Consider the following 21,855-nt stretch of genomic DNA (forward strand, 5'->3'; position numbering starts at 1 on the left):
GTTCTATTCTTGTAAACATTAGCAAACAAAAAATTTTCATTAGTATCCAATTTTAAATAACTATTGATCTCAATACCGATTATTATACCCACCACCGTAGGATGGGGGGTATACTCATTTAGTCATTACGTTTGCAACACATCGAAATATCAATTTCCGACCCTACAAATTATATATATTTGGAATCGTCGTAAAATTCTAAGACGATTTCACGATGTCCGTGTGCCTGTCCGTCCGTCTGTTGTAATCACTCTACAGCCTTAAAAAATTGAGATATTGAGCTGAAATTTGAAACAGTGAGTAGTTTTAGGCCTCCCAACATCTGACCCAAAATGGGTTATATCGGACTATTTTTATATAAAGCTGTAATATATACCGATACCATATAAACCGATCTCCAAATAAAGGGTCTAAAGCCCATTAAAGCTTTATATTTTAACCGATTTCGCTGAAATTTTAAACATTGGGTAGTTTTACGCCTCCTAACATAGGACCCAAATATGGTTCAGATCGGACTATATTTAGATATAGCTGCCATATAGACCGATCTGCCGATAAAGGGTCTGAAGCCCATAAAAGCTTTATTAATTATCCGATTTCGCTGAAATTTGAAACAGTAAATAGTTTTACGCCTCCTAACATAGAACCCAAATATGCTTCGGACTATATTTAAATATATCGGACTAAATTTAGATATAGCTGTCATATAGACCGACAGATATAGCTGTCATATAGACCGATCAACCGATAAAGGGCCTGAAACCCATAAAAGCTTTATTTATTACCCGATTTCGCTGAAATTTGGAACAGTAAGTAGTTTTAGGCAACCCGCTACCCACCCAAATATGGGAAAGATCCGACTGTATTTAGATATAGCTGTCATATATACCGATGTGCCGATTAAAGGTCTGAAGCTCATAAAAGTTTTATTTATTACCCGATTTTTTTGAAATATGAAATACAAAATTCAACAGTGACTTATATTTATTAACCTACTCAATATCCGTGTCAAATTTGGGTGCATAAGTTATCCAATTTTCAGCGAATTGTAACGAAAGGGAGTTTTCATATATACCCGAGGTGGTGAGTATCCAAAGTTCGGCCCGGCCGAACTAAATGCCTTTTTACTTGTTTTGTATGAGTTCTAGTATATTATTATACTAATTAATTTTTGATCGACATTTGGCCGCCTATCTGTATCGCGATTTCTGATTCGCCATGAATCTTCGACAGGGGAATTTGTCAAATTGATCTTGGTGCTTTACATGCCATACCAACTAAAGTAAATTGTAAAGCACACATCTGAATTTGAACAGGGCTCTAATCTATTGCGATTGTGAATCAAGTCGTCTTTAAGGGTCCTGTTCAAATCCACATTTGTGCTTTACAACCTACTTTTGTTGGATTGGTATGTAAAGCACCATGATCCATTTGACAAATTCCGCTGATGAAGATTCTGGCGAGTCAGAAATCGCGATACGGATAGCCGGCCAATTGTTTTTTGTAACATTACACATTTTGCCTTACTTTTGAAAGTTCTTTGCTGTGCTATTCTTTGAATAGAAAGCATTGAACGAAATGATCTGTAGCCAGACAATATCCTGCAATGGAATATAAATAAGATTTTAAGACCAAAAAAGAAAACACAAACAGATAAACAAATTAAGTTATACAGACTAAAGAGGCACCCATGGCCTTGGATAGTCTCGATACTCTGGGTACCGACTTCATAATATTGAAAGAAACATTTATTTTTATATCCACCACCGTAGGTTGGGGGGTATACTCATTTAGTCATTACGTTTGCAACACATCGAAATATCAATTTTCGACCCTACAAAGTATATATATTTCGGATCGTCGTAAAATTCTAAGGCGATTTAACGATGTCCATGTGTCTGTGCGTCTGTTCGTCCGTCTGTTTTAATCACTCTACAGCCTTCAAAAATTTAGATATTGAGCTGAAAATTGGCACAGATACGTCTTTTTGATGCACGCTGGTTAAGTTCTTGAACGGGCCAAATCGGACTATATTTGGATATAGCTGCTATATAGACCGATTTTTCGATAAAGAGTCGAATGCCCATAAATGCTTTATATTTCATCCGATTTCGCTGAAATTTGAAACAGTGAGCCGTTTTAGGCCTCCCGACATCTGAGCTTAATATGGTTGAGGTCGAACTATAGTTTGATGTAACTGCCATACAGACCGATCTTCCGATAAAGGGTCTGAAGCCCATAAAAGCTTTATTTTTTATCCAATTTCGCTGAAATTTGAAACAGTGGGTAGCTTTAAGTCTCCCGCCATCCATCCCAAATATGGTTCAGATCCGACTCTATTTAGATATAGCTGTCATTACCCGATTTTGTTGAAATTTGAAATACAAAATTCAACAGTGATTTATATTTAGTAGACCACTCAAAGCCCGTGTCAAATTTGGGTGCATAAGTTATCCAATTTTGACCGGATTGCGACTGAAGGGAGTTTACATATATACCCGAGGTGTAACAAGCCTACCGTACCCGGTTTTTAGAAATGCAAAGTAATAATAGTTATTTATCATATGGTTTCTGTCGCAAGACAAAAATCATATAGAATCTACATCTAACTTTTTTTTCTATCTCTCCAATAAATTATTCACATTTCTGATCTATTTTTTTCTAAAATACAAAACTCATGTTTTTTGACTTTTCAGAGGCAAATCGTGATCTTCTAGATTGGGCAGGCAACAAGGCCTTGGACTATAGCAAGCAACAGACCAGTGTCTCGGCCTCCACCTACAGCAGTGAGTATTGTTCAAAGTTTCTACTCAACGAACTTAACAACAACTATCACTTTGAACTGCCACCTAATATGAAAAACACTGGAGGTGGTACAGTGGGTAGTGCTTTGACACGTGGTAAGAAACGCTCTCAGCTAACGTATGCTACAATTAGCGGTGGCAGCAATCCGTTATCGCGCACCCAATCTCTATTGACAACATCATCGAGGCGTCGTGAAAAGAAACATTCCATACAATCGATGAAATTCAATAACAACAACAACACCGATGAGGCATCCCTTATGACTTGCGACATAATGAGCTCACCCCAAAGCTCCCCAGAATCGACGCCGCGTAGCATGTCGCCAAGTGATGGTAGGGCCAACAATGTTAGCGATGGTATTGTGGCTCGCCGCAAAGAGAGCTTTCTGCGTAAAACACTACGTGCTGCTACCGCCTCCAATCGCTACAACAGCAACTACAACAACAATCCCGACAATGTTACTAACAAAATCCTTAAGGAATAATTGGACATAAGATCTTCTCATAATCCGATTGTGCTTAACCACCAAAATATAGAAATCCCATGGCTTTCCCAACTCCCGGGTAGATTATAACTGGCACTTATGGTCTCTGTTTTATATGTACCACTAATTGGCATATTTCCTCCAAATTCCTTAAATGTTTATTCAACAATGTTAAAACATTTTGTTTTTCCCTTTTTTTTATTACTTTTTTTTGTTTTTTTTTTATTATTATATTATTTTATTTTTTAAATCAAATCCTATCTGGCTATTTGCTAACTACACTCATAACGAACGCATGCTACACATATCTTAACAAATCTCTTTCAACTTCACTGGGTTAAGTGTGTTTAAATGAAATTAAAAAAAAAATTATCTTGTTATTTATAATATTATTATGTTTATTCCTGAATTAATATATATAACAATTGAATTAATCCAACTTACCAACTCTAACAATTTTTTTCTTTTTACTGTTACTTTGATTGGAACTTTATTTGTTGACCCCTGTCGGTGGTTATAAATTAAATGTTTTGTTGAGGCCTTAAATCTATCATATAGGTTCGTTTTTGTTTTAAACCTGTGTTGAGCACATGTGCTAGTGTGCAAACTATTTCCAAGCCCATGGGCTTATGTTCTTGTGCATGTACACAAATATGTGCAATAGTGTGAGTTAACCAGCCCGCCGTATATGGATTTTTCAAAAGAAAAAATTCAAAATTATACCCAAAATTTAAACATATCTATGAGTTAATCGTTTAATTTAATTTCCATCATTTTTATTTATTTGACCACTTGTATCTAAAACTTTCATAATTTTAATATAAAGATTGATTTTTTTAAAAGCTATAGAAAAACTTTACAAAAAACCATTCTGAAAAATGCATGAAATCCTTATTTGAATCGATCGTACGGTCCATATAACTTCATGTTTGAAGATTATTGCATGCAAATATTGAACCTGAAATAAAATGTTCACCGAACTCGCCTCTCAATAATTCCATTGTTACGCGTACTGTGTGGCATGTGGCACCGTATTGTCGATATCACATGTCATGCAAGCTAAGTTGGTTGGATATCATCTCACAGTAGCGCGCACCATTCACTTTTACGTTACGATTCGCACCAACTTTGAAGAAGTACGGTCCAATGATGCCACCAGCCCATAAACCGCACCAAACTTTTCTGGATGCATTAGAAGCTCTTGCAATGCTTCTGGCTGATCTTCACTCTAAAATCGATAATTCTGCTTGTTTACATACAAGAAGCGCGCGATGAGCTTTCTTAACAGGGCACGCATTTCTTAACAGAGCACCCATAATTTGCAAGCGTTGTTCGTTTGTAAGACGATTCGTGGTTAAATTATAGACCAGACTGAAGATGTTTTACAATGAAACAAAACACGAAATGTGCGTGAGCAGTTTAAACCAATGATGCCAAAAGATAATAACTAAAAAATCACACTATGTCCCGCAAAATCGGACAAATATCTGTATAGGAGTTATATATAAATCTGAACCGATTGCAAACAAAATCTGTTCTCATACATGAAATCATAGAATAGTAATAGTGCAAAGTTTTGAGAAGATCGATTGATAAATGCGCTGGCAAAGCCTCTGGAAGTTAAAATCGGCCAAAACACATATACGGGAGCTATATATAAATCTAAACCAATATCGACAAAAATCTGTACACATAGTTGAAGGCATAGGAAAAGACATTGTGCAAAAATTTCCTAAGAATTGCTCAATACATGCGCTGGCAGTGGCTCTATGAGTCAAAATCGGGCAAGACATATATACGGGAGCAATATTTAAATCTGGAGGCCAGCGCAGCGCAGAGGTTAGCGTGTCCGCCTATGATGTTCAACGTCTGGGTTCGAATCCTGGCGAGAACATCAGAAACATATTTTCAGCGGTGGTTATCGCCTAATGGTGGCCACATTTGTGAAGAACAAGGTTAGGTAAGGTTGAAAAGAGGGTGCATATATTAATCCGTCCCATGCCACTATGGACATACACCTACGCCAGTAATCGGCTTGTTGTGCGCTCTTAATACAAAAAAAAGTAAACTCGAAAAAGAAAATACATGTTAGGAATTCCGAGCTACTTACAAAATCCTTAATTGTTTTCCATGCCACCCCCCCAAATTGGTTCATGTCTGGTATAGTGTCCCCACCTATGTGCCGGTATCTGTTGGTCGCGAAAGCCGGGCAATGACATAGGAAATACTCCAACATCTCATCATTTTCCTCGCATGCCCTACACTTGCTATCACATGCCGCACAGATTTTACATAAGTGAACTCGTAGTCCTATGTATCCCGTCATGATACCAATAGCTATACTGACCTCCTTCTTAATTCCTTTCAGTAATAGCATCGTCTTCTCACGATCTGGATCCCCCCATAGGATTTTCGCCGTCCTACCGACCTTTTCGCTGTTCCAGAGGGTTGCATGCGCATTCGTCACCCAAGCCCTTAACTCGGACTGCGTCGACCCGAAAGGCTTCGGGTTAACCAAGTTTATTGACGGCAATTATCTGGCCTTCACCGCCAAATCCTCTGGCCTTTCATTCCCTTTTACTCCGTTATGGCCCGCCACCCAAACGATGCGGATTTTGCCATCCTCAGAGAAGGTGCTATTATCCTTCTTACACTTCTGTTCGTGACCTTACCGTCCTGGTTATGGCATTTTTACTGTCCGTAAAGATGTTCGCACTCGACGTCCTCGCGTAAGCACCACAACACCTCAGGCATTCCGTGATCGCCCCGATCTCCGCCTGCAGGTCAGGCAGTCTTAAACAGATCTCAGTCCCTGGGTTCTCAATGTAGACCCCCAGGCTCACTCTGTCCTCTAGCATTGATCCATTCGTGTAACATGATCTGCCAGATGGCATTACTATGGTTCCATCAATCCAAGACTGTGCCGCAGGCAGCAATGTCTCGCACTCGACCTCAAGGTTCATCCAAGTATTCGATCGGAATCCTCTTCCCTTCCTTCCAGATTTCCTATCGTCGCCTCGATTATACCGTGACGGTATGAGCTGCTCCCACCGCATTAAGTCTCATAGCCGCAGTGGCTCCCTCACACTTAATCTGTATGTAAATGGGTCGGATATCTAGAATAGTCTCCTAATAATAGTGCCGTATTGGGCGTGGTCCTCATCGCTCCTCCTATGCCAAGACAACATGTTCTCCGAACCTATTGTATGGTCCTTATTTTGCACTTTTTCTCCATAGCAGTCCGCCAAACTACTGAGGCGTAAGTAGTTGTGAAAAACTATGCCATTTGAAACCAGGAAGGAAGGGCAAAAGTCGGGCGGTGCCGACTGTATAATACACCTACCCTATAAGTACAATGTGGGACCTATATCCAATTCTGAACCAATTTTGATTGACCTCGGCGAGCAGATATGTTCAAATTAAAAACTACGGTTGACAATTGACAACATTATGGCAAATAACCCAAAATCTGACGAACGTATATATGGGAGCTATATCTAATTCTGAACCGATTCCGGTCAAACTTCTCAGATAATGTGGTAGTCGTCGAGGAAAGCGTTGTGCAAAATTTTAGCAAGATTGGTCAATAAATGCGCTTGCAGTGGCTCTTAAAGGTAAAATCGGCCGATATACATATATGACAGCTATATCTAAATCAGGGACAATTTCTATGAAATTCACCAGTAATATTGAGAGTCATAAGAGAATCCTTCCTACAATGTCGATAGAAACGGATAACAAATGCTCACTTTTTTGCAATATTTCTCAAAATCAGAGTAACATATATATGAGAGCTATATCAAAATCTGAACCGATTTCGAGCAAACTCCTCAGATCTGAACCGATTTTTCCCAATTTCTATAGGCTTCGTCTCTAGGCCGAAAAACATGCCTGTACGATTGGATGAAAACTGCGACCTGTACTTTGTGCACAAATTAACATGGTCAGACAGACGGACGGACAGACAGAGAGACAGTCGGGCATAGCTAAATCGAATCCGAAAGTGATTCTGAGTCGATCAGTATACTATCAATGGGTCTATCTCTCTTCCTTTTGGGTGTTACAAACTAATTCACCAAGTTATAATACCCTGTACCACAGTAGTGGTGTAGGGTATAAAAATGGTATGGCAGCCATGTAAAAACTTCTCGTCAAGGAGATGTCGCACTGCGCCACGCCGTTTGGTCACGGCTATAAAAAGGAGTTCTCTTAAGCTTAATCCTGAATCGGACAGCACTCATTGATATATGAGAAGTTTGCCCCCATTCTTTAATGAATGTTAATGGGCAAATTTGCAATTGCATATTTAAATCTGAACCGATTTCGACCATACAAACCGTAGTTGCAGAGGAAAGCGTTTTTCAATTCAAAATTTTGAGAAGATCGAATAATAAATGTGCTTGCAAAGACTCCAGAAGTGAATGTCGGACAATACATATGTATGGTAGCTATATCTAAATCTGAATCGATTTCAGTATGTCGAGAGACATAAGGGAATCCTCCAAGCCGAATGTCGTGAGGATCGTATAACAAATCATAATATTTCTATATTACTCAAAATCGGATGAACATATATACGGGACCTTTATCCAAATCTGGACCGCTTTCTTCCTATTGGTTTGTATTTCCATTTGGCGGCCTTTGGAAGTGAGGCGGTTCCTCTAGATATCCCACCCTAAATGAGGAGGCCAAATTTCTGTTCTTGAGCTATTATAAACAAACTAAATTACGCTTAAATCGCCCCACCCATCTCCGAGATCAGGCGTTTTTTTTAAATAGGGTAGGGGGAGGATCCGCCTATTAAAGTTTGGATGTCAGATCTACTTCATTCTCCTGGTTTTGTTGGTGGATAGGTGTAGCCAAACCCTTTGCCCCGAAAGTGGATATCAGATTCATAATCTACTCCCAAAAACCACACTTGAACTACATATTGCTATAGTTGTTATAAATATATGTGTAGTTCAGGGGGAGTTTTGAGGTGAGGCGTCCCAGAAACACTTGACAATAAAACAGATATCAGATTTGAGCCCCATTTTGCCATAATCCACAAATATGTCCAGTTTGGAGGGTATGTAGAGTGGGGCAACCACCCACGCACTTAGCCCTGAAAAAATATGAGCGTCGTGCTCTACTCTCCAATTTCTTTCATTTGAGCCCCAATTGCCATTGGTTTAGGGAGAGTTTGTGCGGTGAGGCGACACACTTGGCCTAAGATCCAAAAGATAATTTATTTAAGTCGTTTAATGTCGAGATCTGCATGTCCGGCTGAACGGCAGGACGTGATCCAGATATTTAAATCCTTATAGCAATATAACATTTGAACTCTATTATCATAGACCTTTCGTTTAATTCCCATATCCCGATCGAGCTACACGTCTTATTGAAGCGTTTTAGGTGGGTGGGCCGGTCCAGAATCTGTCCCAAAATTGTGTATCAGAATCGTAGTCAACTCTCAAATAACTTTCATTTTATACCCATTTTGGTGACGTTGGGCATTCATGCCCGTTTTGGGCATTTTTATACCACGTACGGACTCTTCTCTTAAATTCCTCTCATTTGATACCCATATTGCCCAAAGCGGTAAAAGGATGGGGGACCCCCGATATTTGATTCAATTGATATCCATATTGTCCTAGTGTGTAAACATGTTCGTTTGGGTGGGTTTTGGGAGGGGCGTCCCCCCAGGTTAGTTGACCCCAAAATTTTAAACCAATTTCGTGTTTTTGGGGTACCATAAGGTGCCATACAAATTTCGCTTAAGTCGATGCACCCAACATCGAGATATGGCGTTTTTAAAAATTGGGGTAATGGGGAGAGTCCGCCCCCCTTCGGATATAAAAAAAATTAAGTAGCCTATTTTTACCGAGGGTCAAGCTCTATCTCATGAAAATAGGTTTAGCCGTTTTTGAGTCTATACGGAATAGACAAACAAACAAACAAACAAAGCGCAGCAATTTCATTTCAAACAAACAAAGCGCAGCAATTTCATTTTTAGTTAATAGATAATAGAAGATACACAAATTTACATGAGAAGACATACAGACGGACATAGCTAAATTAAATCAGAAAGTGATTCTGAGTCGATCGGTATACTTATCAATGAGTCCAGCTCTCCTCCTTCTGGGTGTTGCAAGGATTTACATTTCAAAAAAGATTACTCAAAATTTTAAGTTTTCCAAAAAAAGACATGAAAACCAACATTTATATAAAATTTCCCGCAATAGCCCAGTTGGCAGATAGTTAGGCAAATACCACTTCAACGGTTAAACCTTAAACATGTTGTTGTTGTTGTTATAGCAGTGTTCTATCTTTCGTCTGCCTGATTCTGTTGAATGTCAAGACCCAGGAACTCTGCGACTAAGATGGGGTTCGTTCACAGGGATCTGGGTCTGAGTCGAGTGGGTCTGGCTGGGCAGTTAAACAGGTGACGTGTAACGTGCGGTCCCTGATTACAATCGGGACATACCAGACCAGAACTACTCTGGTTTGCTGGGGGTGGTCAATTTCTTCAGGTGCAATGGAAGGCGTACTCCAAGGACTACATTCCCCCGGTAGCCATTTACCGCATCTGCTACCGTGTCTGCATGAATGTTGTCTAGACCTGCTTGATATGCCGCTTGATCTAGAGGTTTTCTCTTGCAGCGCTGAACCTCACGCTCGAGATCATGTAGATCTGCCTTAAGGCTTCTGGGCGGTGCATATCTATCCACAAGATGATGATTTTAATGGTTTCTGCGATAGCAGCCCAAAAGGTATTGCTTAGACAGCATGTAGTTATGTCTTCGCACTGGCAGGATCTTTGTCTCCTGATGGAGGTGGTCCACATGAGAACTGAGGTGACAGCCCGTCGCAGTTCGGAGGGCGGCATTCTGACAAGTCTGAATATTATTCCACTGCGTGTCACAAAGCTGAAGAGACCACACTGGCACTGCATAACTTACCACAGACCGACCAATTGCTTTGTACGTGGTCAACAAGGTTTCTTTGTCTGCACCCCAAGTGCTGCCAGCAAGTGACTTCAGGGCCTTGTTTCTACTTTTGAGTTTATATCAAATTGCTGTGGCTTGTGGGGATAATGTGTAAGAGCTGTCAAATCTGCCGCCAAGTATTTTGGGACACTTGATGGTCAGAATCATTTCTCCATCGACCATCACAGTCAGCTCAGTATTCACCTCACGCGTATTTGTAGTGAACAATGTGGCTGAAGATTTGGTGACAGATATCTTCAGATTTCTTGCAACCAAATACGAGGCAAGTTTGTTGAGGTAGACGTTCAACCTATCGCAGAGGTCAACAATGGGTGGGGGGCCTGATGATCGTACCATGATCGTACAATCGTCCGCATATGATACGATCTCTATGCCGTTTGAAGAGGGTGGAATGGAGGATAGGTAGGGATTAAACAGTGCCTAAGATATCATACCACCCTGGGGAACTCCCCACTCTACGGTTGGGGGAGTCGTACAGATACGGTGGTATCTGTACGACTCCCCCAAATTGAATATTTTCAATTAAATTTTGATTTGATCCAATTAAAAAATTCATAAAATATTTCAAAATTTTCAAACATATTTTTAATTGGATCAATTAAAAAAATAATTAAAAATTTTAAAAAATTCAATAATATTTTAATTGGATCAGTTAAATATTGATTGAAATTTTCAAAAATATTCAATAATTTTTTTTATTGAAAATGCATTATTTTTAGTTGAAATTTTTTTCGGTCACCTCTTGCAAAAACATTGATTGATATTATCATTTTCATGATTGAAGCAGTTCCAATTAAAAATTAATTGGATCAAGTAATTTCGTGATTGAAACCGATTTGTATTTTTTTCCGTGTATAATCGCCCATTGTATTCTAATAAAAACTTAAAAACTAATTTTGCATGGTCCCTGCGTGTTTTTGAAAATAGTGTGTGTATGTTTATGTGTTAAACAATAAACGACGAGCAAATTTTATTAAAGAAAAAAAACAAATTTCTTAAGTTTCATAACCAAATACTAAAATTTAGAAAGAAAAAAATAACAAAGTGATAACCAAACACATTTACATGGCGGATTAATAACAACACACACACACACGCTCTAATCATTTTAAAAACAAATTGAAATTCAACCATCAAAGATCAACAATGATGAATTTCCAAGTAATCTCATTAAACACTTAAATTCAATTTATGTAGTTAAAACTAAATTTAATGCAAACTTTTATTTTCCAAATGCACACCAACAACTCCGCCTCCTGCACCTATTTGTGTGTCATCCTCAAAACTTTGTGACATCACTCATCTGTAAATGCACTTCTCCTACGTCATCATCCCTTGTCGTGGGGTTCGATGGATGGATGCACCTTTTAATGGCTGTCCGGCCCCCAGAGATCCAGGCTATGCGTCAAAACTTGATCAACAACGGATACGGTAGCTGTAGGCAAGTGGATAATTCAAGCAATCATGTTGTTGCTGGCAACCAACGCAACTCGGTTATCGAAAGCTTACTGTCTCAAACAATTGCATTTGATTTTGCCTAATGATTTTGAATCATTCTGTTTTTTTTTTTTTGTTAATTTCGAAATGAATTTCTTGGATTTGCTTTTCATAACATTTTTATTATTAATTACAAATATTGATAGATATATACACAACAAGGGAGGGATTTTTTTTGACATAATCGTTTGCTTCTAATATTTTGCCATCATATCCTAGTTAGCCATCATTTGGTTTGTTTTTTGTTTAAAACAAAACTGTGTTTTCTAAGATCATGCGAGCAATTTTGATTGTTACTATTGCATATTGAATTTTTGCTTGCATTTTGTTGGTAATGCAAAAGGGTTTCTGTTATTGATAATCAGGGTAAGTTTACTTTGCTTCGATCTGTTTTTTCCATATACTCGTATGTTTTTGTTTATGCTCACGTCGCATGCACTGTTTTTCTTCTTTTTTTATTATTATTTTTTTTTTTCTTTTTGATACATGCTTCTTTTTTCATATTTCATTTATGCCTGACGTACTAATAAATGTTTTTAATTAAGAATTTTGTATAACATAATAAATTTTGTTTTTTTTTTCTTCTTCACTTTTTACAGAAATCAAGGCAAAGAGAAAACCTACAGGTAAGATGAGCTACGATTTATACGTTCGAATTTAATTTTTATGCCACTTACCATAGGATAACACCTTGAAAATTTGGTCTTAGGTCTACTAGCTGTACAGGGCCCGCTCCGCTGCGCCTTCACTCTCTTATTTTATCAGAGCTCTATGGTCGCACCGTCAGGAAAAAAGTCCTGTTTGCGGTCTTTCAAATATTTCGCCCCAGTGTGGATATCATATTGGTGCTCTACTCCCAAATTTCTTTCACTTGGGCCTTATATTGCTTTGGTCGATAAATATGTCCGGAATGGGGTTAGGTGGACCCCATGTATCAAATTCGTGCTCTAGTCTCAAATACCTTTAATTTGAGCCAAATATGTCATTATTGGTTTAAATTTCCAATTTTCGGGCTTAGGACATCCCAACTTAAATAAATATAGCAAAATTCTCTTTTTGTATTATTAATATAAACAAACTAAATTTCGCGTAAATCGCCCCACCCATCTCCGAGATCTGGCGATTATAAAAATAGCGTAAGGGGAGGGTCCGCTCATAAAAGTTTGGATGTTTGATCTACTTCATTCTCTAGGTTTTGGCCCGAAAGTGGATACATGGAGTGCATGGGAATAGCAGTCAGGTCCGGTACTGCCGAGATAGATGTATACAACGTGTACATACCGCCGGTTGGTAGCTGTGTCCCGATTAATGGCCAAGCTTACAACCCCGACATAAGTGGATTACTATCTGGCCGTAATCGACTGGTTCTAGGGGACTTTAATGTGCATCACACTTCATGGCATATTCCCCTAAGTAACGACCAGCGTGGCAGAGCAGATCGAAGGCTCCACGTTTTGCACGGTGAATGAGGATGCCCCTACTAGGATTACGAGGAGGTGCAGCAGCTCGCCAGACATTTCCATTGCATCCCCTGATCTCTGGAGTGACGTATACTGGCAAACCGTCATCTCTTTGGGTTCAGAGCACCTCCCCATAATTCTCACCATCGACCGATCTCCCGACTTCATGACCTCTGAGCGCCGGGCGTTTATCAATCGGAAGAAGGCCGATTGGGCTGGCTTCAGAGAGTATACCAATCGCTGCTTCAGTGAACTGCCACCCCCCTCGGATGTGCTAGTGGCCGAGAGGAAATTCCGAGACATCATTAACGCAACAGCCGCTCGCTTTATACCAGCTGGTCGGATACCCCAAGTGCGGCCCAATTTCCCGACGCAGGCAATGGTACTCGGAGACGAGCGTGATGGGATTTGTTGTATGCAAATGCAAATTTTGTCAATGGACATTCCACTAAGGAGCAGGGGCAAACTTCTCACGTATCAATGAGTGCAGTCTAAGCTCAATGATAAGGAGCCTCCTTTTTATAGCCGAGTCCGAACGGCGTGCCGCAGTGCGACACCTCTTTGAAGAGAAGTTTTACATGGCATAGTACCTCACAAATGTTGCCAGCATTAGGAGGGGAAAACCACCGCTGAAATTTTTTTCCGATGGTCTCGCCAGGATTCGAACCCAGGGCAGCCTTCACAATTTACCGTGGGCGAAGTTACGAGTGTCATCCGTGGCGCCAAATAATCCAAGGCATTGGGCCCCGACGGAATCTCTACATTGTTGTTGAAGAATCTTGATTTACCTGGAGTTGAGTACCTTACTACTGTTATCAACCTGTCTTTGAACACCCTTATAGTTCCCCATGTCTGGAGAATGGGCAGAGTGAACCCGCTGCTGAAGCCTGGAAAGGACCGTTTGGGGAATCGTACAGACCGATCTCCATTCCCTCACCAGTAGCAAAGACGCTTGAGGCATTACTCCTCCCGAGCCACGTAGGAGAATTTCCATTCGCCGAGTATGAACATGAATTTCGAAGACTGCATATGACAACAACAACTTTGTATGCCATCACCGCACACTTTTGCCGTGGCTTCAACCAGCCTAGGCCATGTAATAAAGGGTGATTTTTTTGAGGTTAGGATTTTCATGCATTAGTATTTGACAGATCACGTGGGATTTCAGACATGGTGTCAAAGAGAAAGATGCTCAGTATGCTTTGACATTTCATCATGAATAGACTTACTAACGAGCAACGCTTGCAAATCATTGAATTTTATTACCAAAATCAGTGTTCGGTTCGAAATGTGTTCATTCACCGTAACGTTGCGTCCAACAGCATCTTTGAAAAAATACGGTCCAATGATTCCACCAGCGTACAAACCACACCAAACAGTGCATTTTTCGGGATGCATGAGCAGTTCTTGAACGGCTTCTGGTTGCTCTTCACTCCAAATGCGGCAATTTTGCTTATTTACGTAGTCATTCAACCAGAAATGAGCCTCATCGCTGAACGGGGAATGAACACATTTCGAACCGAACACTGATTTTGGTAATAAAATTCAATGATTTGCAAGCGTTGCTCGTTAGTAAGTCTATTCATGATGAAATGTCAAAGCATACTGAGCATCTTTCTCTTTGACACCATGTCTGAAATCCCACGTGATCTGTCAAATACTAATGCATGAAAATCCTAACCTCAAAAAATCACCCTTTAGGACGGTCCTCGTGGCACTGGACCTATCGAAGGCATTATACACTGTCAGCCACGCCAACACGTCCTTCCAGCTATTCCTGAAACGCTGGGTCGCGAATTATCTGTGTGATCGCCTGTCATTTGTGGAATTTAGGTATAAGAAGTCGAAGCACCGTAGAGTGAAACAGGGAGTTCCCCAAGGTGGGGTGATATCTCCGGCACTGTTTAACCTCTACCTATCCTCCATTCCACCCCCTCCAGGCGGCATAGAAATCGTATCATATGCGGACGGTTGTTGACATCTGCGATACGTTGAACGTCTGCCTCAACGAACTTGCCTCGTATTTCGCTGCAAGAAATCAGAAGATATCTGTCACCACATCTTCAGCCACAATGTTCACTACAAATACGCGTGAGGTGAATACTGAGCTGACTGTGATGGTCGATGGAGAAATGATTCCGACCATCAAGTGTCCCAAAATATTTGGCGTCACATTTGACAGCTCTTACATATTCTCCCCACATGCCACAGCAATTTGTGATAATGTCGAAAGTAAAAACAAGGTCATCAAGTCACTTGCTGGCAGCACTTGCAGACAAAGAAACCTTGTTGACCACGTACAAAGCAATTGGCCGGTCTGCGGTAAGTTATGCAGCGCCAGTGTGGTCTCGTCAGCTTTTTGACACGTAGTGGAATAATATTCAGATCTGTTAGAATGCCGCCCTCCGAACTGCGACGGGCTGTCTCCTCAGTTCTCATGTGGACCACTTCCATCAGGAGACAAAGATCCTACCAGTGCGAAGACATTACTACATGCTGTCTAAACAATACCTTTTGGGCTGTTATCGCAGAGACCATCCAAATCATCATCTTGCGGATAGATATGCGCGGCCCAGAACCCTTTAGGCCGATCTACATGATCTAGAGTATGAGGTTCAGCGCTACAAGAGAGAACCTCTAGATCAAGCGGCATATCAAGCAGGTCTAGACAACATGCATGCAGACACGGTAGCAGATGCGGTAAATGGCTACCGGGTAAATGTAGTTCTTGGAGAACGACCGCCTCCCATTGCACCTGAAGAAATTGACCTCCCCCGGCAAACCAGAGTAGGTCTGGCTCAATTACGTTCCGGCAGATGCAGCCACTTCAACTCCTACAGAGCAAGGATTGATGCCAACGTGCAAGATGTAACCAGGGACCGCACGATACACGTCACTTGTTTAACTGTCCAGCCAGACCCACTCGACTCAGACCCAGCTTCCTGTGGACGTACCTGTTAGTCGCAGAGTTCCTAGGTCTTGACATTCAACAGAATCAGGCAGACGAAAGATAGAACACAACACAATCTGCTACAACATCATATTTGAGCCCCATTTTGCCATAATCCACAAATATATCCAGTTTGAGGGTTATGTGTTATTGGGGCGGCCACCCACGCACGCACTGCCGCCTCAGTGTATAATGCATTGCAACAACACAACATTCAAAATCATATTTCAAAACTACAGCTTGGGATACCACATACAGAGATCCGTAGGTCCTCCTGTGTCTATCCCAATTTGAAGGTATAAAGTGTACTCTCCTATCATTGTCCTGTTCTATCCTGATCGGCCTTCATTTATTATTTTTAATTCCTTTTTTTGGGTAGGAGGGGGGTCTGCGATTGCCCCCTGGCTAAATGAGGAGGTATTTGAACCCTTCTGCTACGCAGACAATGTTATTATACTTCTAAGAAGTAAGTATCAGAATCAGCTTGCAAATCGTATACTACTGGGATAGACAATGTTAACCCAGAGAAGATTGAAATCTGCCTGCTCACGAGGAAGACGAACGTGGCCCAATTTGACGCACCACGTTTCCTCAATAAAACGATTTCGATATCTGACAAGGTCAAAAACTTAGGAGTGGTAGTAGACCAATACTACTTACGCCTCAATAGTTGGGTGGAATGCGATGGAGAAAAAGTGGAACGTAAGGATAATACAACAGAATTCAAGGCGATCACGGAATGCGTGAGGTCTGGTGGTGTTCACGCGAGGACGTCGAGTGTCGCAGACACCGCGGTTAACAGACTCCAGTACTTAGGTGGGAACACAATACGGGTAAAAACCAACTTAGAGGCATGGTATGGAAAACAATTAAGGATTTTGTAAGTAGAACGGGATTCCTTATTTAGATTTTCTTTTTCGAGGTTGCTTTTTAGTACTGAGAGCGCACAACAAGCCAACAAGCAGCTTGCAACTCGATTTTCGACCCGACTCAGAGCAATAGTCAAGGCAAGTGCCATTTGTGCAGCTTGCAACTCATTTTTTTAACCGACTCAGAGCAATAGTCAAGGCAAAAAGTGTTTATATCGAGCAAATGTGAATGGATTCCGAAATTAAAATATTGCCAGACAAAAAAAAGTGGTCGTTTGAGTTGGTAACACTTCGAGTCAGCTACCCCGTAGTATGCTGAGATTTCAAACATTCTTCCAAACGTACATTAGCGTGTCGTCTTTGGTTTTAAAATAACAACTGGCAACTATCGGCTCCTGCTGCTTCTGGCTTTCTGGCTTAGTGGTCTGCATTACATACCTATATTAAGAAATTCTGCTAGTAACACGGCGGATCCCGCTGCCTTGTTGTAATGAGCCGGTTTACCGCTACGATGACCCTATTCTGTCTGGTTCTGTAGCATCCTCGCTCCCATCACTGTCGGATACCAGCAAATGCAAATTTTGCCCATGAACATTCCACTAAGAAACAGGGGCAAACAGGGAAACAAGTGGTCGGATACCAGCAGCTAAGAAAAATGTTTCCTTGCATATTCTAACCTCATTATCTATATATATTACCAGATTTCCTTCTGGTAACATAAAGGAGGATGTGCCAAAACCATCGGTTTGATGTTTAATTATTTGATAGAATTTCTGGACTTCATTCTGACTCCTACACCTATCCATTCGCTTACAGCCTTGACTTTCAATTTCTTCCTTCTTTGCTCAGAAGAGACGTTTGCCTTGTCTCCTTTTATCCTGATACCTCTCCTTTACTTGGCTCATTGTTACAGACTCTAGGGTTGTTCTTTGTGCCGCGTTCTTGGTTTCAGTAGCATTTTGACAATTCTAGTCCTACCACAAGTTCTTTGAGGGAAGCGTTTGGTACATAAGTAAGGATTTTGGAGCATTTTCCGTGGAGTTGGCCATTGCGCTGCAACATAATCGGACCAAGGGGTGCTCTCTTTCTTCAAGTACTTGGGTCAGTCGAGTGTATCATGCCGTTACCATCTACTACATTTGCGGCTTTCTGACTTCCAGCCACTGTGTAGCCCAAAGTATTAATCTGAATCCATTATCAGATGTTCAATCTTAAAAGCATAATTTTCCAAACATAATCCTCTTTCCCATTCTTGCACAAAATCTCCTATCACGACTTAATTTCATAAAAGGCGTCACCTTTCGATGCGATTCTAACGCCTCTCCCAATCCATTACAAAATTTACAAATTTGTCCATAAACATTCCAGTAAAGAACAAGGGCAAATTTCTCGCATATCAATGAGTACTGCCCGATTCAAGTTTAGGCTCAATGATAGGGGACCTTCCGAACGAATTACCTTCTGAACGTCTGATGTTCTCGCCAGCATTCGAACTCAGGTGTTCAGCAACATAGGCGGAAATGCTAACCTCTGCGCTATGGTGGCCTCCCAATCCATTGCACTGCCTGTAATATCAGCCTTTTACTTGTCTATCACATCACTGCTCCTTCTCTGTAGAGAATTTGGATTATGGTCTTTTAATATTAGAAGGTTCGTTTTTATACCCTCCACCATAGGGTGGGGGTATACTAATTTCGTTATTATGTTTGTAACACCTCGAAATATGCGTCTCAGACCCATAAAGTATATATATTCTTAATCGTCATAACATTTTAGGTCGATCGAGCCATGTCCGTCCGTCCATCTGTCTGTCGAAAGCACGCTAACTTTTGAAGGAGTAAAGCTAGGCACTTGAAATTTTGCACAAATGCTTTTTATTAGTGTTGGTCGGTTGGGATTGTAAATGGGCCAAATCGGTCCATGTTTTGATATAGCTGCCATATAAACCGATCTTGGGTCTTGGCTCCTGGAGCTTTTGCAGGGCGCAATTCTTATCCGATTTGGCTGTAATTTTGCACGTGGTGTTTTGGTATTACTTCTAATAACTGTGAAAGGTATGGTTGAATTCGGTTCATTACCTGATATACAATAGCTCCCATATAAACCCATCTGGGATTTTGACTTCGTGATCCTGTAGGGGGCGCAATTCTTATCCTATTGGGCTGAAATTTTGCATGAAGAAGTTTTGACTTCCACCAATTGTGCGAAGTATGGTCTAAATCGGTTCCTTACCTGCTTTAGCTGCCATATAAACCGATCTTGGGTCTTGACTCTTGAGTCATCATCCGATTTTGCATGAGGTGTTTTGTTATGACTTTCAACAACTGTGCTAAGTATGGCTCAAATCGGTACATAACCTGATAAAACTGCCATATAAACCAATCTGGGATCTTAACTTCATGAGCCTCAAGAGAGCTCAATTCTCATCCGATTTGGCAGAAATTTTGTACAACGGTTTCTCCCACCGACCCGATTTTGCTTCTTGAGACAAGGCGCAATTCTTATCCGACACAGTGACTTCTACAATGTTCAGCATTCAATTCATTTATGGTCCGAATAACATAACAGTTCTTAATTATTATTCTGTTTGCCTAAAAAAAGATACCACGCAAAGAAGTCGACAAATGCGATCCATGGAGGAGGGTATATAAGATTCGGCCCGGCCGAACTTCGCACGCTGTTAAATGTTTTTTCTATTTTCTACACGGTTGGATTACTGGGCGAACGACTCAACCCAAGAGTTTATAGTTCTTATGCGGAACTTTCGGCACTTTTTAGCTCATTCCCTATACTGGATATTACAAATAGCTAACCGAATGAGACCACTAGGAGCTCAGTGTCCACGGTTCTTATGAAAGGGGATGTCGATTGGCCTGGACTTGGCCAAGTTAAGGCCACTGAGAAATGTTTATTGGTCAAATCGCGTTAAGACTTTACTCTTATATAAACGGATCTTGCTACTTACCTTCTTGGAGTCCTCTAGGGCACGATTTGTCTTTTAATCACTTGTAGGTGAAAATTTGATGTTTTCGATACTCGCAAATAGTATAAATCGATCTTACAATTTGAATTCTTTTTGGAATATATAAACAACTAAAAGCATACTAAGTTCGACCGGACCGAATCTTGGGAGCCCGCCACCACGAATTCTACTTAAAATTTATACAAACTTAATTAAGTTGGAGGCCACCGTAGCGCAGAGGTTAGCATGTCCGCCTATGACGCTAAACGCCTGGGTTCGAATCCTGGGGAGACCATCAGAAAAAAATTTCAGCGGTGGTTTTCCCCTCCTAATGCTGGCAACATTTGTGAGGTCCTATGCCATGTAAAACTTCTCTGCAAAGAGGTGTCGCACTGAGGTACGCCGTTCGGACTCGGCTATAAAAAGGAGGCTATAAAAAGGAAATCCAGGCTTGGGGTATATAAAATTCGGTCCGTTCGTACATAACTCATTTTTACTTTTTAATTACATATTAACTTTTTCTTTTTGTCATTTTCTTTTGTAGTCGAAAAAGATTTGGGATTCCTACGGATTGGCTCTTTGAATGTCCGAGTGAAGAAAACGACCGAAGCGTTCAGCAACTTCTTGGGTGTGGGCAATGGCAATGGGAGCTCAATGCCGTCGCATCATCATCCTCCACACGCAGTATCAACAGCAAGTCTCCCTCACCAGCGCCCCCATCGTCACCATCACTATCCACATCATCTTCATCACGTTGGTACGACGCGGAATCAGCATCATCTGCATCCGATGATGATGAAAAAATCGTCAACAACCATGATAACCAAAAAGAACATGCACCACCTACAGCCGGGCTCCCGGGCGAGTGCCCCCATTAATAGCAAACAATTTGATATGTTGCATAAATCTTGGGGTTCTGCTGATAATATCACACGGAATGGCTCTTCCAATTCAGTACGCCACCACCATCACGACAATGATGATGAATCCTTGATGCCACCACCAAAGGATCTTGATTCGGTTAAGAAACGTCAAAAGAATGCCAAACGCTCTTCAATATCCTCGAATGCTACAGATTCGCCCCGAGACTCCTTATCGTCGACCGCAAGTTCGAATTTTAATTCTGGTTACAGCAGCATGCCGACAACTCCAAATCAATTGAGATCACCCCTGGGTTTAGTTGGTGTGGCACATAATCTGAATGGTGATTCCGATTCTGACTCAGCATGTGGTTTTGACTCGAATTGGTCAATCAATGGTCGCGAATTCCCCAAGTAGAAGCATGAGCCTAGATACTATAAAGCTTCAGAATGCAATACACCTAACCTTTGATATACACGCTACATACTTTTTTTAACCTTCAATTATTATTGACTATTTTTAAACAATCTCAACACATTTTGTATTAGTTTTTTAGTGATTGATGTTAACGAAACTACAAAGTGCTGCTAACAAATTTAGCATTACAATATGTTTATTAATCAACATAGTGTCATTTATTTTTTTTTTTTTTTTTTCTATATAAGGTATAATACATTTTTAATTTACCTTCTTCTTAAAACAATTAATAAGCGATACAAATATTTTAAAGTTAACTTTTAAAATAGATAGCAGGGTTTGATGTCTCATTTCTGGCAAGATTGGGGAGTTCAGGAGTCGGTACAAAGTCCGGAATTCTACCAAACAACTTAACATCACATCGATGGCTTTGGTACAGGCACAACTTCCTGCAGAGACGTACAAGGAAATCTGATATAAGAAACATAAGCTATCATTTCTTTTTGTGAAACCTTATGTATTGGGTTGCCCAAAAAGTAATTGCGGATTTTTTAAAAAAAA

General features: G+C 40.6%; 1 protein-coding gene across 1 annotated transcript in view; it reads left to right on the top strand.

Annotated features, from left to right (window-relative positions):
* Positions 1–21,501, top strand: part of LOC106091120 (uncharacterized) — a gene marked incomplete in the record, with an annotated part of 385,355 nt that extends 363,854 nt beyond the window's left edge. Inside the window, 5 exon segments of the mRNA XM_059367987.1 lie at positions 2,697–3,286; positions 11,995–12,008; positions 12,119–12,141; positions 12,375–12,401; positions 20,561–21,501. Coding sequence (XP_059223970.1) covers positions 2,697–3,286; positions 11,995–12,008; positions 12,119–12,141; positions 12,375–12,401; positions 20,561–21,294 — 1,388 coding nt within the window.
* Between the last annotated feature and the right edge of the window lie 354 nt (positions 21,502–21,855).

The sequence above is a fragment of the Stomoxys calcitrans genome, chromosome 1 (genome assembly GCF_963082655.1).
Source record: "Stomoxys calcitrans chromosome 1, idStoCalc2.1, whole genome shotgun sequence".
NCBI classification, from domain to species: domain Eukaryota; kingdom Metazoa; phylum Arthropoda; class Insecta; order Diptera; family Muscidae; genus Stomoxys; species Stomoxys calcitrans.